Here is a 12,216-nt window from a genome sequence, read left to right as displayed (position 1 = left end):
GTTTCATGGAGACCATTTGGGGGAAGAATTGTTTGGGTTCTCCATGTTGCGACTGTATTATGTAAGCTAGATAAGTGGAGGAGATGCTTTTAAAAATCCCGTCTGTTCCAATATTTTAGCTAGATAGAACCTGCCAGATACCTGGATTTTTAGTGGACTTCTCTTTGCTCTTAATCCAGGCCACAGAATTCTTTCATGTACAAAGTAAGTGGATAGATTTGCTTTGCTTTCATTTACTCATTTAGTCAACAAATGTTTATTGGACATTGTGCTGGGCCCTGGAAACATGAGCTCCACACAAAGCCTGTCCTTGGAGCTTGCAGCTAAATGGTGACACAGACAGCTACACCATGATGCAGTCAGAGCTTTGAGAGGGTATCTCAGTTTCTTATTGCTGTGGTAACAAATTACCAAACTTAGTAACATAAAGCAACACGAACTCATTAATTTACAGTTCTGGAGATCAGAATCTGCGAGGGGGCCACAGGGCTCTATTCCTCCTGGAGGCTCTAGGAAAGAATCAACTTCTTCACCTTTTCCAGATTGCAGAAGCCACCTGTGTTCCTTGGCTCATGGTCCCTTCCTCTATCCCCAAAGCCAACTTGGTAGCATCTTATCTCCCTGACTCTTACCCTCCTACCTCCCCCTTATAAGGGCCCCTGTGATTACACTGTGATCTCCTGCACAAACCAGGATAATCTCCTTGATTAAATCACATCTGTGAAGTCCCTTTACCATGTCAAGTAGCATGTTCACAGATTCGGGGGGTCAGGTCATGGACATCATTGGGGGCCCAATATTTAGCCCATCACAGAGGCCAGTGCTGGTAACATGGGATTATCTGTTAAAGAGGTCCAGAGAAGGTGTCTCAGGAGGAATGTTATCTAGACCAAGACCTGAGGTGTTACAGCAGGTAGCTCGTTAGGTTTGAGCCGGGCAGGAGAGGGCTCCCCACCCCGCCCCACACACTAGGAGTGTTGGATGACCACCAAGTGATGGTCAGGCAGTTGTTAACTGTTTCTCTAAAGGAATGATTGGTCACAGCCAGTGCCAGGGAAAGGCAGGCTCCTCATAGAAAACACCTGAAACCAATCAGCAGCTTCCCAATAAGATCTCAGGAGGAGGAGAAGTAAGGCGAGATCCCGGAACTATGCCAGCGTAGAAAACCCCAAGTAAAGCGGTCAAGCCTCACACTTGGTTTCTCAGGTCGCCTATGTAGCTGTCTTCCAAGTTGGACTTTGCTTCTTTTCCTTTCCTTACTGTTCTAAAGCTTTTAATAAACTTTCACTTCTGCTCTGAAACTTGTCTGTTTCCCCTCCTGCCTTATGCCCTTCAAATTCTTTCTTCTGAGGAGGCAAGAATTGAGGTTGCTTCAGATCCGTACGGATAACTACCACTGGTAACAGAGGGACAAGTGTGATTTAGCAGAGGGGGAGAAGACCATGATGTATGAAGGCCAGGGAAGGAAAGAGGGGTGCAGTGTCCGGGCTGTGGAGTATGACAGTGACCACGGGTGAGGCTGCTGCAGTCTGCAGGGCTTTGGAGGCTAGGTAGGGCTTCTGAGGAACCAGGTGTGGCCTTTTTTTTTTATTCTTTTTTGATCTGGAGTCTTGCTCTGTTGCCAGGCTGGAGTGCAGTGGTGTGGTCTCAGTTCACTGCAACCTCTGCCTCCCGGGTTCAAGCGGTTCTCTTGCCCTAGCCTCCTGAATAGCTGGGAACACAGGTGCACGCCACCAAGCCCAGCTAATTTTTGTATTTTTAGTAGAGATGGGGTTTCACCATGTTGGCCAGGATGGTCTCGATCTCCTGACCTTGTGACTCACCCACGTCGGCCTCCCAAAGTGCTGGGATTACAGGTGTGAGCCACTGTGCCTGGCCCAGGTGTGGCTTTTAATCATGGACAACCTGTGAAGAGATTTACTTTAAAGTCATGCAGCCACGACGAGGCTGAGAACCATAGAACTTCAGAACTGGAAGGAACTTTACAAAGCATTTGACCTAAAAGGCCTAAGAAGTAAATGCGCCCAAAGCCGCCAGAGAGGATCCGGATGAGAGGAACCCTCATTCTAGCCACAGCTCTAAGAGCAGAGCTCAGCGGCCCTCAGAGCACTTTGGAGGTAGTACAGTCTTAGTTTTCACAAGCACCCTGTGAGTGCAGACGTTTGCAGTGGAGGAGATAGAAAGTCGGCCGACGAGGCCATGGTCACTTGTCCAGCACCTGGTAAGCCTGGGGCTTCAGCAGAGGCTGCTTCTCTCCAAGCCAAGGGCCTGATTCTCTTTCCCTGTGGCCTGGAGCTGAGAATCCCATCTTCTGCCCAGTCGCCCCAGACGCTGCCAGACCTCACAGCAAACCCTTCCTCTTGGGACCAGAGGGTTCGAGGTGTATCTGAGCTGGGTCTTTGGAGAGAGGGCAGCCACTGTGAGTTTCTTCTGTTTCCTGTCCCTAGCCCTGGAACAGCTGCTGACGGAGTTGGATGACTTCCTCAAGATTCTTGACCAGGAGAACCTGAGCAGCACAGCCCTGGTGAAGAAGAGCTGCCTGGCGGAGCTCCTCCGGCTTTACACCAAAAGCAGCAGTGAGTGTGGGCCCCGGGTGGTGCAGAGGCCTCCACGGGAATAGAGATGGCTGTGAGTCAGTGCGGGCTGCCATAGCGAAGGACCACAGGCTGGGTGCTATAAATGACAATTCTTTTCTCATGCTTCTGGAGGCCAGAAGTGTAACATCAAGATATTAACAGGTTTGGTCCCTTCTGAGGCCTCTCTCCCTGGCGTGCTGATGGCTGTCTTCTCCCTGTGTCCTCACATGGGTTTTCCTCTGTGTCTGTGTCCCAATCACCTCTTCTTATTTAATTAACTTTTTTGAAGCAGAGGCTCGCTCTGTCACCCAGTCTGGAGTGCAGTGGTGCGATCATGGTTCACTGTAGCCTAAAACTCCTGGGCTCCCAAGTAGCTGGGTCTACAGGTGCATGCCACCATGCCCAGCTATCTTTTTTTTTTTCTTGTTTTGTTTTTTGTAGATATGGGATTTCACCACATTGCCCAGGCTGGTCTCTAAGTCCTGGGCTCAAGCCAGCCACCCTGCCTGGGCCCCTCAAAGTACTGTGTGAGCCACTGCACCCAGCCCTAATCTTCTCTCTCTCTCTCTCTGTCTCTCTCTCTCTCTCTCTCTTTCTCTCTTTGAGACGAGGTCTTGCTCTCTTGCCCAGGCTGGAGTGCAGTGGCATGATCTCAGTCCACTGCAACCTCCACCTCCCAGGTTCAAACGATTCTCCTGCCTCAGCCTCCAGAGTAGCTGGGATTACAGGTGCCCGCCACCACGCCCAGCTAATTTTGTATTTTTAGTAGAGACAGGGTTTCACTATGTTGGCCAGGCTGGTCTCAAACTCCTGACCTCCGGTGATCCACCCACCTCGGCCTCCCAAAGTGCTGGGATTACAGGCGCAAGCCACTGTGCCTGGCCTTAATCTCCTCTTTTTATAAGTATATCAGTCATAGTGGATTAGGGCCACCCTAATTATCTTATTTTAACTTAGTTACCTCTTTGAAGACCCTATCTCCAAATGCAATCATATTCCGAGGCACACTGGGTGCTAGGATTTAATATATGAATTTTGAGGGGACACACTTCACCCCATAACAATGGTGTAGGACTGACCCGACTTGGGCCGGAGCCCCAGAAATCTCTGGCCACTTGACACAGCAGCCCGTGAGTGAGGTTTTAAATGAAGTATTTTCAAAGCACTCTTCCCTGCTGGTTGAAAGTAGAGATGCAATAATGAACTATAATAATAGCTAGGGCTTACTGAACGTTCTCATGAGTGTATGTAATAACCCATTTCATCTTTAAGACATCCCTGTGAGGCTGGTGCTATTGTTATAGAGGGGAAAACTGAGACCTGGAGAGTTTAGCCTGCCCTATATTACACAACCCAAGGGAAAACATAGTTGGAAGACTTTGTAAATTACAGAACCCTGAATCCATAATTTTTCTGTCTTTTTAAAATTGAGATCATTTACTTATAAAGTGCACATATGTGAAATAATCAATTCAGTGAGTTTTGATAATTGTATACCCCTGTCTCCTCATCACCCAGAACAAGATATAGAACATTTCCATTATCCAGAAAGTTCTGTCTTGGCCATTCCCAGCCACCGAACACGAGCAACCATGGTGCTGATTAATGTTGCCTGTGCTGGAGTTCTGTATAAATGGATTCATATGATGTGTACTGTATGTCTGGCTTCTCTGGAGATTCATTCATCCATGCTGTTGTGTGTCTGTAGTTTGTTCCTTTTATCGCTGAGTAGTATTCCATTCTGTGAATATATCACAATCTGTTTATCCTTTCACTTAACTGATGGCCATTTGGGTTGGTCACAGATTTGAACTATTACGAATGAGGCAGCTAGGAACATTCTTGAAAAAATCTTCTGTGGACATATGGTTTTATTTCTAGCAAATTCAGATTCCTTTAAAAAAGGAAAACCCTTTTTGTGAAGTCGTAACAGTTGAGCTGATTTTTATGTCAGATGTTTAAGAACTGGAAATGCTGTTTGGGGACAGTCAGGGACCGTGTGGGGGCATCTAATCCATCTGCCTCCCAGCGGGAACAGCTCAAGTCCTGCCAGGGAAGGGAAGTCTCCACCTGCCCCGGCCATCACAGTCCAGAAATGCTTCCTTGTGTCCAACCTGAATCTGCCAGACTACATTTCGAGGACTTTCCCCTTCCCTGTTCCCTGTGGAACTAGTTTCTATTCTCTGAATAAGCAGTTGTAAAGCTGAGGCATGTTGCTATATGCCCATCTGCCTTCTCTTCTGGAGGAATCATCTGCCTCAGCCTCTCATCAGAGGTGTTTTCCTTCAGCCTTTGCAGCTTCCCATGCTCCTGAAGGCTTTGTAGGGAGCGTCCGCCTGCCTGCCGCCACGAGTGCTGGTCAGCAGCACATCAAAGCAGCCCACTGTGGGAACGCAGATGGGAAATCCACATTACAAAGCGGGAAAGTGAGAGGGGGATGGTTCACTCCATGAAGGATTTATCAGTGGAATCCTCTAAAAAGCACACTCCCCACACCACTTCGATATGCTCCACCTTGAACGCACAATGATAAAAAACGCTTTTGTCGGGAACGGAAACCACCTGTTTGTGATAAGTCTGACCCCTGGTTCTTGGTGCTAACCACTCTGGCAGCGCCTCCTATATGTGGTCTCTTTTTTGAATGAACCTGTGATGTGGCTTCTTGTAGGATGACCTTTTTGTTCTGCCCTTGATCAGCTCTTATAAAGTCAGACCTTCCCCTTCTCCTTGGACTCTGCAGCTCATAGCGGGTGGGAAGCTGCTGAGAACTGGTCATGGGTTCCCCAAGATGAATCACCTACAGAGTGCCACCCATGCACAGCCACACTGAGGCCTGGGGCCTGTATTCTCAGAAGCGAAGCCCACTTGTTAATAGCCACTGTTTAACAGAACTTCCCTTCCGGCCCTCTCTGTAGCCCTTAGACTGCAGAGTGGGTACAATAGCAGCCAACATTTATCGTGTACTTTCTGTGTCCCTGTACTTAATGTAGTAAATGACATGGATGATATCATTCATTCCTTATCCCAAACCTTATTCCCATTTTACCAGCAAGGAAACCAAGCCTCTGAAAGTCACTTGCCTGAGGGCACACGGCTGTGAGGGCAGAGCCAGGGCTTGGGCCTGGACAGGTGGACCTAACCTTGTCTCCCCCTGCTCCATTGCACTGCAGTAACTGTTGTGTCGCACAGGACAGAATCTTAAACAGACATACCACACCTGAAATTATAGCATTCTTTCCCTTGCCCTCCCAGACCCACCTCTACCCAAAAATTAGCTCAGCCTGTTGAGACTTGTAGGAGGAGGCAAGGTGATCATCTCAAGATGGCCGTGGACCACGCAGGCTGAGCTGCTGGGACTTCCACACATTTTGGGCAGGATGTGTATGTGTGCATTTATACTTTGCAAAGGGAATTGTCTCTTTTGAGTTTTCTGATCTTTGTTTTTTGTTTTTTGTTTTTTTCCTCAGTGTAACAAATTTTTCTACCCTCTTTGCTTTTTGTCTGGGTGGAGAGGTCCAGGCATAGACTAAGATCTGTTTTTTCAGGGCCTGGCTCCCTGTGGTCTGTTCCAGCCTTCATCAGTGAGAGCTGTGTCCCTAGCATACCAGCCCTTGCTCCTGTCTCACACTCCTACTCCCACCCTCAGAAGTTCCAAGGACGTTTCAGTGGCTGCCCCTCTGATCAAAAGCACTTCAAATGCTCTGTATCCAGTGGTAGCAAACAGGTTCATGTTCCTCCTTCCCACCCTACACCAGTTCTCTGGGAAGGACCACCCTCTGCAGACCTCCAAGCACTTTGAGCTCATCTTCCCAACACCTTCAGGCTGTAGTCATTTCCCACCCACTGTGTAACGATCAGATTCAGGTATGTCTCTCCTGCCAGACTGTGGAGTTCACAAAGGCAGCGGTAACATCTGTTTTCTGCTGTATCCCCAACACTTAGCACAGTGCTGATGCTGAATGCACTTCTTCAGATAGTTGAGTGAATGACAGAAAGTTCTCCAGCCCAAGGCTGCCACCGCCCAGACAGGACTGAGCGGTCTGGCCTCCCTGTCAGCGGCCTCACTGACTAGGGCCAGGTTTACTGTGTTTTTCCCACAATTGCAGAAGGTCTTGGGAGCCTCTTACTTCCCAACCTGGATAGTCCTAGATTAGCAACCCTCTAGGAATCAAAACTAAGTCAGCCTCAGCCTGCAGCGCACCCGAGGTGGGCCGATGCACCCTCATGAAGTGGCCAGTGTGAGTTTTCTCTGCAACTTACAAATTATCATCTTAGAAAGCACCTGCTCAGAATCTAACATTTAAAACAATAGCATCTTGTCTTTTATTTTTTTGTATAGGTGTGTGAACTTAGTTAATGATATAAAAAAATAAAACAAACACTGAACACTATTTATGTTCTTCCAGTTCCTCTTCTGATCCTTATCAGCATTATCTGAATATTTTGTGGTTTTCCTCTGTTTTCTGCTTTACATTATTTTTATATTTAGAATTGCTGCATGCACACATTTCCATGTGTTGATAATTCATATACTTTTTCTTTTTTTGCTATACTGAAACATGATCTTATAAGCAAACTCTAGGTCTTGCATATCTTTGTAAACAGACACAGAGCTACCTTGCTAGTTTTCACGATTGGGTAGAGTTCAATGCTGGGTGAATCCTAATGTTTAACCTATTGGTAGACATTTGTTTTTTTTGTTTTTTTTTTGTTTTTTTTTTTTTTGAGACGGAGTCTCGCTCTGTTGCCCAGGCTGGAGTGCAGTGGCACTATCTCGGCTCACTGCAAGCTCTGCCTCCTGGGTTCATGCCATTCTCCTGCCTCAGCCTCCTGAGTAGCTGGGACTACAGGCGCCCACCACAAAGTCCGGCTAATTTTTTGTATTTTTAGTAGAGACAGGGTTTCACCATGTTAGCCAGGATGGCCTCGATCTCCTGACCTTGTGATCTGCCTGCCTTGGCCTCCCAAAGTGCTAGGATTATAGGTGTGAGCCACCATGCCCAGTCATATTTGGTCATATTTTGTATTCTTTTTTTAAAAAAAATTCATGCAATATTGTAGTGAATGCCCTTAAATACAATTTTCTTTAAAGGCTAGAGTTCATTTGTAGGATAAGTTTCTGGCAGTAGAAATGCTGGGTCAAAGAATATGAACACAAAAATATATCCTCCAAAATCATCTCTAAAATGGCCATGCCAATTTATATACTCTTCAGTAATCCATTTAGTTTTTAAACATGACTTGCTGTTGTATATGTTGATGTGCCATGGTTTGTTACCATTTTCCTGTTGTTGAGCTTTTCAGTCACGTCCCATGTTTTAAGCTGTCATTTTTCGTCTTAATTGTAAGGTTACCTTACCTTTCCAAACCCCCTAGTATCTGAGTTTTGTACTCTTGAAAACTGAAGAGTTTGGTTAAAACAGGCAGTATTTCATCATGATTGTTTTCCATACTATGCAGACAAGAAAACGGAGGCACAAGGGTTAGGTGCTTTACCCAGAATTATGCCATTATGGCAAAGCTTTGGTTGAGATGCCCTCTCCCTGCAGGGCACTTTTCCCCTCTGCCATGCTCTGGAGAAGGGACTGACCCAACCCCCCTTGAGTCTCAGTGGGTGGGAGTCTGTGAGTTTCGGTTCGCTCCATTTGTACCTCATAGCTCCCACCATAAACTGCTGCAGTCCCTGGCACAGGGGTGACATTGCTGACTGGTCCTGGCAGGGCAAGGCACTAAGATGACAACCCCAGGTGCCATTCACTGAGGCTGTATCAAGCCCCATCCTGTTCCTCTTGGCTCTTGGGGCCCTGCTTATGCAGGCCTGTTGGCTGGAGTTTGGGTGGTCTGTGGCCGTGGAACAGAGTGACGCTGAACTGCTTCCTTCGCCAGAGGTTAGCACTGGGTCCTTTGGCTCAGTAACGCGGTCTCCAACCACTGGAATTTATCAGCCACAAGTTTCTAGGAAATGCAAATTAAGGTTGCAGAAGAAATTTAAGAGGATTTTGACAAAGAGAAACCCTAGGACGAGCTTCCTCTGAAGACTTCTGAAGAAAGAGTCCTTGGGGGATTGGAAGTGGAGCAAGGGTTAGGAGGCCAGCTTTTCTCTGCCCAGACAGGCGTGGGAAAGGTGACTTAACCTGCACAGAAGTGGTTTTAAAGGAGGGCATGGGTTGTGCCACTGCAGGGTATAATCCATAGGGTAGAGCAGGTGGCTGGTGGCTCTTCAGTTCTTATTCTCAGGATACTCACCCCGTTAAACTCAGAACTCACGTGATTTGGCTATTCAGGTCCCCCTTCACCCGTCCAATGGCCCCCTACCTAAAGGCCTCTGAGCTAAACTTCCAGGTCCTCAGTGTGACCTGGCTTATCTACACACACTCGGATTAGCCCATTCAAGTAATTTAGACAGGGTGAGAATGACAGAAAATATTTTACAATTTAAATGAAATGCTAGGAAGCCCAGAGACATCTCTACTTGGTGGGATACAAGGCACATCTTGAACTTAAGATTTCTCTCTCTTTTTTTTTTTTTATTAAGACGCAGTCTCACTCTGTTGCCCAGGCTGGAGTGCAGTGGTGTGATCTCAGCTCACTGCAAACTCTGCCTCCCGAGTTCAAGTGATTCTCCTGCCTTAGTCTCCCGAGTAGTTAGGATTATAGGCACGCCACCATGCCTGGCTAACTTTTGTATTTTTAGTAGAGACAGGGTTTCACCACGTTGGCCAGGCTGGTCTCCAACTCCTGACCTCAAGTGATCCGCCTGCCTCGGCCTCCCAAAGCACAGGATTTTTATTCCTTAAGTTATCCTTCTGTATCTTACCTGCCCCCGCACCCTCGGCCAGGCTAGAAAACCAGCAGTCAGCAACTTGTCATTTCTCTTTTGGAAATCTGTCAGCTCTTTCCATGTTAGACTATTCTTTCAATCCACTGAAAATGCTGTGTGCTTTTGCTGGAACCCAGGCAGACGAAAATGGCTCTGGGGTAACAGGGTTTCTGGCTGGAGGCCCTTTCTCTTCATGAAGTCACACAAAGCCCGTGTCTCCTTCCTTCTGCAGGCTCTGATGAGGAGTACATTTATATGAACAAAGTGACCATCAACCAGCAACAGAATGCAGAGTCTCAAGGCAAAGGTATGAGGCTGGGATCACTGACGGGATGGCCACGCCCGGGATGAGGGAAGGTCCAAGCTGGTTCTGTCCCACCTCTTCTTCCTCCCAGCCGGCACACAGACCCGCCTGGCGGAGTTATTTTTGGAAGCTACATTTTGGTTGGTGGTATTTTGGGTAAATGTATTTTGGGATGTTTCAACAGGCCACCCCCTCCTTGCCCATTGGATAAGGAATCTGGCCCTAAAACTTTTTGGCTGTTCCCAGTATCATCCCAGGAACAGGAAGTCATAATTCAGATGTTCGAAGAAGGCAGCTGTGTGTGGTGCTGATCCCACGGTTCTGCCTTTATGTCTTTTGATAGAAGTCTGTTTTGAGGAAGAGGAGAGAGAAATAAATGGTGGTGTCAGCAACTGCCTTAATAGTCACAGATGATGTTCGAAGGTGCTGTCTTTGGTGGAACGTTTTGTCTCCCGTGGGAAGGACATATGTTGTCTTCCATGGTGCCTCCCTCTTCTGCTCTGTTCTGCTCTTTGCTTCTCCCTTAAAACCTCCAGGGAGGGACCTGGCAAGACCCCGGGGAGGCCCAGAGGTATGCAGAGCTGCCTAGTTGCAGAAGAGGCAGGCCAAGAAGCTGCATCTCCTAACTCCCAAGCCTGTTACTCAAACACAAAGGCTTAGAGAGGGGTGGGAACACAGCATTGCAAAGCACTCAGTCCCGTCAAAGGCTTGTCTTTGAGACATCAGCCACCAAATCCCTGAGGTCGGGCCTGCCTGAGACTGTCTGTCCCAGGGCTGGCTGAAATGGACAGGCTCAGAGGTGTCTTTGGCACCTTTCCTTACAAGTGCACCGAGGGTTGGTGGCCTCACTTCCCCAGTGTGGCTCCTTCACTTCCTGCCCCTCACCAAGCTTGAGACATGGCAGAACTCATCCAGAAGAGGTTGGCCACTCTGGTGGGGGTCACATGCCTTCCGGGTATACTGTGGGAGGAAAGAGCCATAATCACAGGGTCCATGCTGAGAGTGGCTCAATATAGTGGCCACCAGGCAGCTCCTCTGCTGGCCGAAGCTCTGTGGCTAGACCATTTTCTTGACGTGGGGTGGGTAGGGGAGCAGTTACAGAGGCTGCCAGAAACCCCAGGCACATGGCTGGGGCACTCCTGTACCCTATTCTTGGAGGAAAAACAGCTTTGGCTCCAGAGACGGCCTGCCTGGGTAATTAACACCTCAAAAAGAGGTGTATGTGCATGTGACCTGGCGTTCCTGAGGAAGGAGACCCTGTGTGAGGCTGCTCACCCCTCACCAAAGCCTTCTCCTTTTGCTGCCACAGTGCCTGAGGAGCAGGGCCTGCTGCCCAATGGGGAGCCCAGCCAGCACTCCTCAGCCCCTCAGAAGAGCCTTCCAGACCTCCCGCCACCCAAGATGGTAAGTGTCAGTCCAGGACCCCTGATTTCCCTGACGTGAGCCCCTTGAACTTCCAGTTGTCCTCACAGGTGTCAACTGACTCAATGTCTGGCATTTTCTGAGCAACTACTGCGTTCAGGGACTGGGACAAGGCACGGGTAGGGACAGAGCAAAGGTAAACCTGCCTACAGGGGATTTGCTTGGGGCCGCAGTACTCCGGATGCTGAGGGTGGTGGGTCTGGGGAAATTTGATTGAGTGCCACCTGATGCTACTCAGGCTCTTTATCCAGTATCGTGTGAACAGGGCCATGAACAGCTGTGGTCATCAGCCTAGGCCACAGTGACCTTCAAAAATTTGCAAGAGCCAGGTGTAGTGGTGCATGCCTATAGTCCCAGCTACTCAGGAGGCTGAGGCAGGAGGATTGCATGAAGCCAGGAACTGGAGGCTGTAGTGCACTGTGATCACACCTGTGAATAGCCACTATAGGCCAACCTGGACAACATAGCAAGACCCCATCTCTAAGATATAAAATAAGTGAATAAATAAATAAATAAATAATTCCCCTATGTTGTTCTGGAGTTAAAAAGCAAAGGAAAAGTAAAAATTCATAAATCATATCATACTGCACTTCCGGCTTGAACCTTACCAGTAGTTCTTATTAAACATAGAAAAAACAAAATCCCATTCCTTAGCATGGCCTCAGCCTATGATCTGGCTCAGCTTCATGGTCCTGCCTCCTCATACAGGGTCTTCACTGGCCTCCCTTCTGCCCCTGGATTCTGTCACTGTGGTCAGGCCTGTGTTAGGGATTTTGCATCTCCTGGGCTCCTACCAATTTCTCATCTCTCCAGAGTTCTTAAGAGAGACTTTGGCCGGGTGCGGTGGCTCATACCTGTAATCCCAGCACTTTGTGAGGCCGAGGTGGGCGAATCATGAGGTCAGGAGATCCAGACATCTTGGCTAACACAGTGAAACCCCATCTCTACTAAAAATACAAAAAATTAGCCGGGCGTGGTAGCGTGCACCTGTAGTCCCAGCTACTCGGGAGGCTGAGGCAGGAGAATGGTGTGAACCCAGGAGGCAGAGCTTGCAGTGAGCCGAGATCGCGCCACTGCACTCCAGCCTGGGCGAC

General features: G+C 48.3%; 1 protein-coding gene across 5 annotated transcripts in view; it reads left to right on the top strand.

Moving 5' to 3' along the window:
• The window catches only part of AFAP1L2 (actin filament associated protein 1 like 2), a 107,680-nt gene that overhangs the window by 60,290 nt on the left and 35,174 nt on the right, over positions 1-12,216 (top strand). For all 5 annotated transcript variants that reach the window (XM_010363209.2, XM_010363207.2, XM_010363208.2 and 2 more), the window contains 3 exons: positions 2,448-2,576; positions 9,629-9,703; positions 11,010-11,104. In XM_010363209.2, coding sequence (XP_010361511.2) covers positions 2,448-2,576; positions 9,629-9,703; positions 11,010-11,104 — 299 coding nt within the window. The remainder of the gene's footprint in view (positions 1-2,447; positions 2,577-9,628; positions 9,704-11,009; positions 11,105-12,216) is intronic.

The sequence above is a fragment of the Rhinopithecus roxellana genome, chromosome 11 (assembly GCF_007565055.1).
Source record: "Rhinopithecus roxellana isolate Shanxi Qingling chromosome 11, ASM756505v1, whole genome shotgun sequence".
In the NCBI taxonomy this organism is placed as follows: Eukaryota; Metazoa; Chordata; class Mammalia; order Primates; family Cercopithecidae; genus Rhinopithecus; species Rhinopithecus roxellana.
This window is presented reverse-complemented; position numbering and strand designations above follow the sequence as displayed.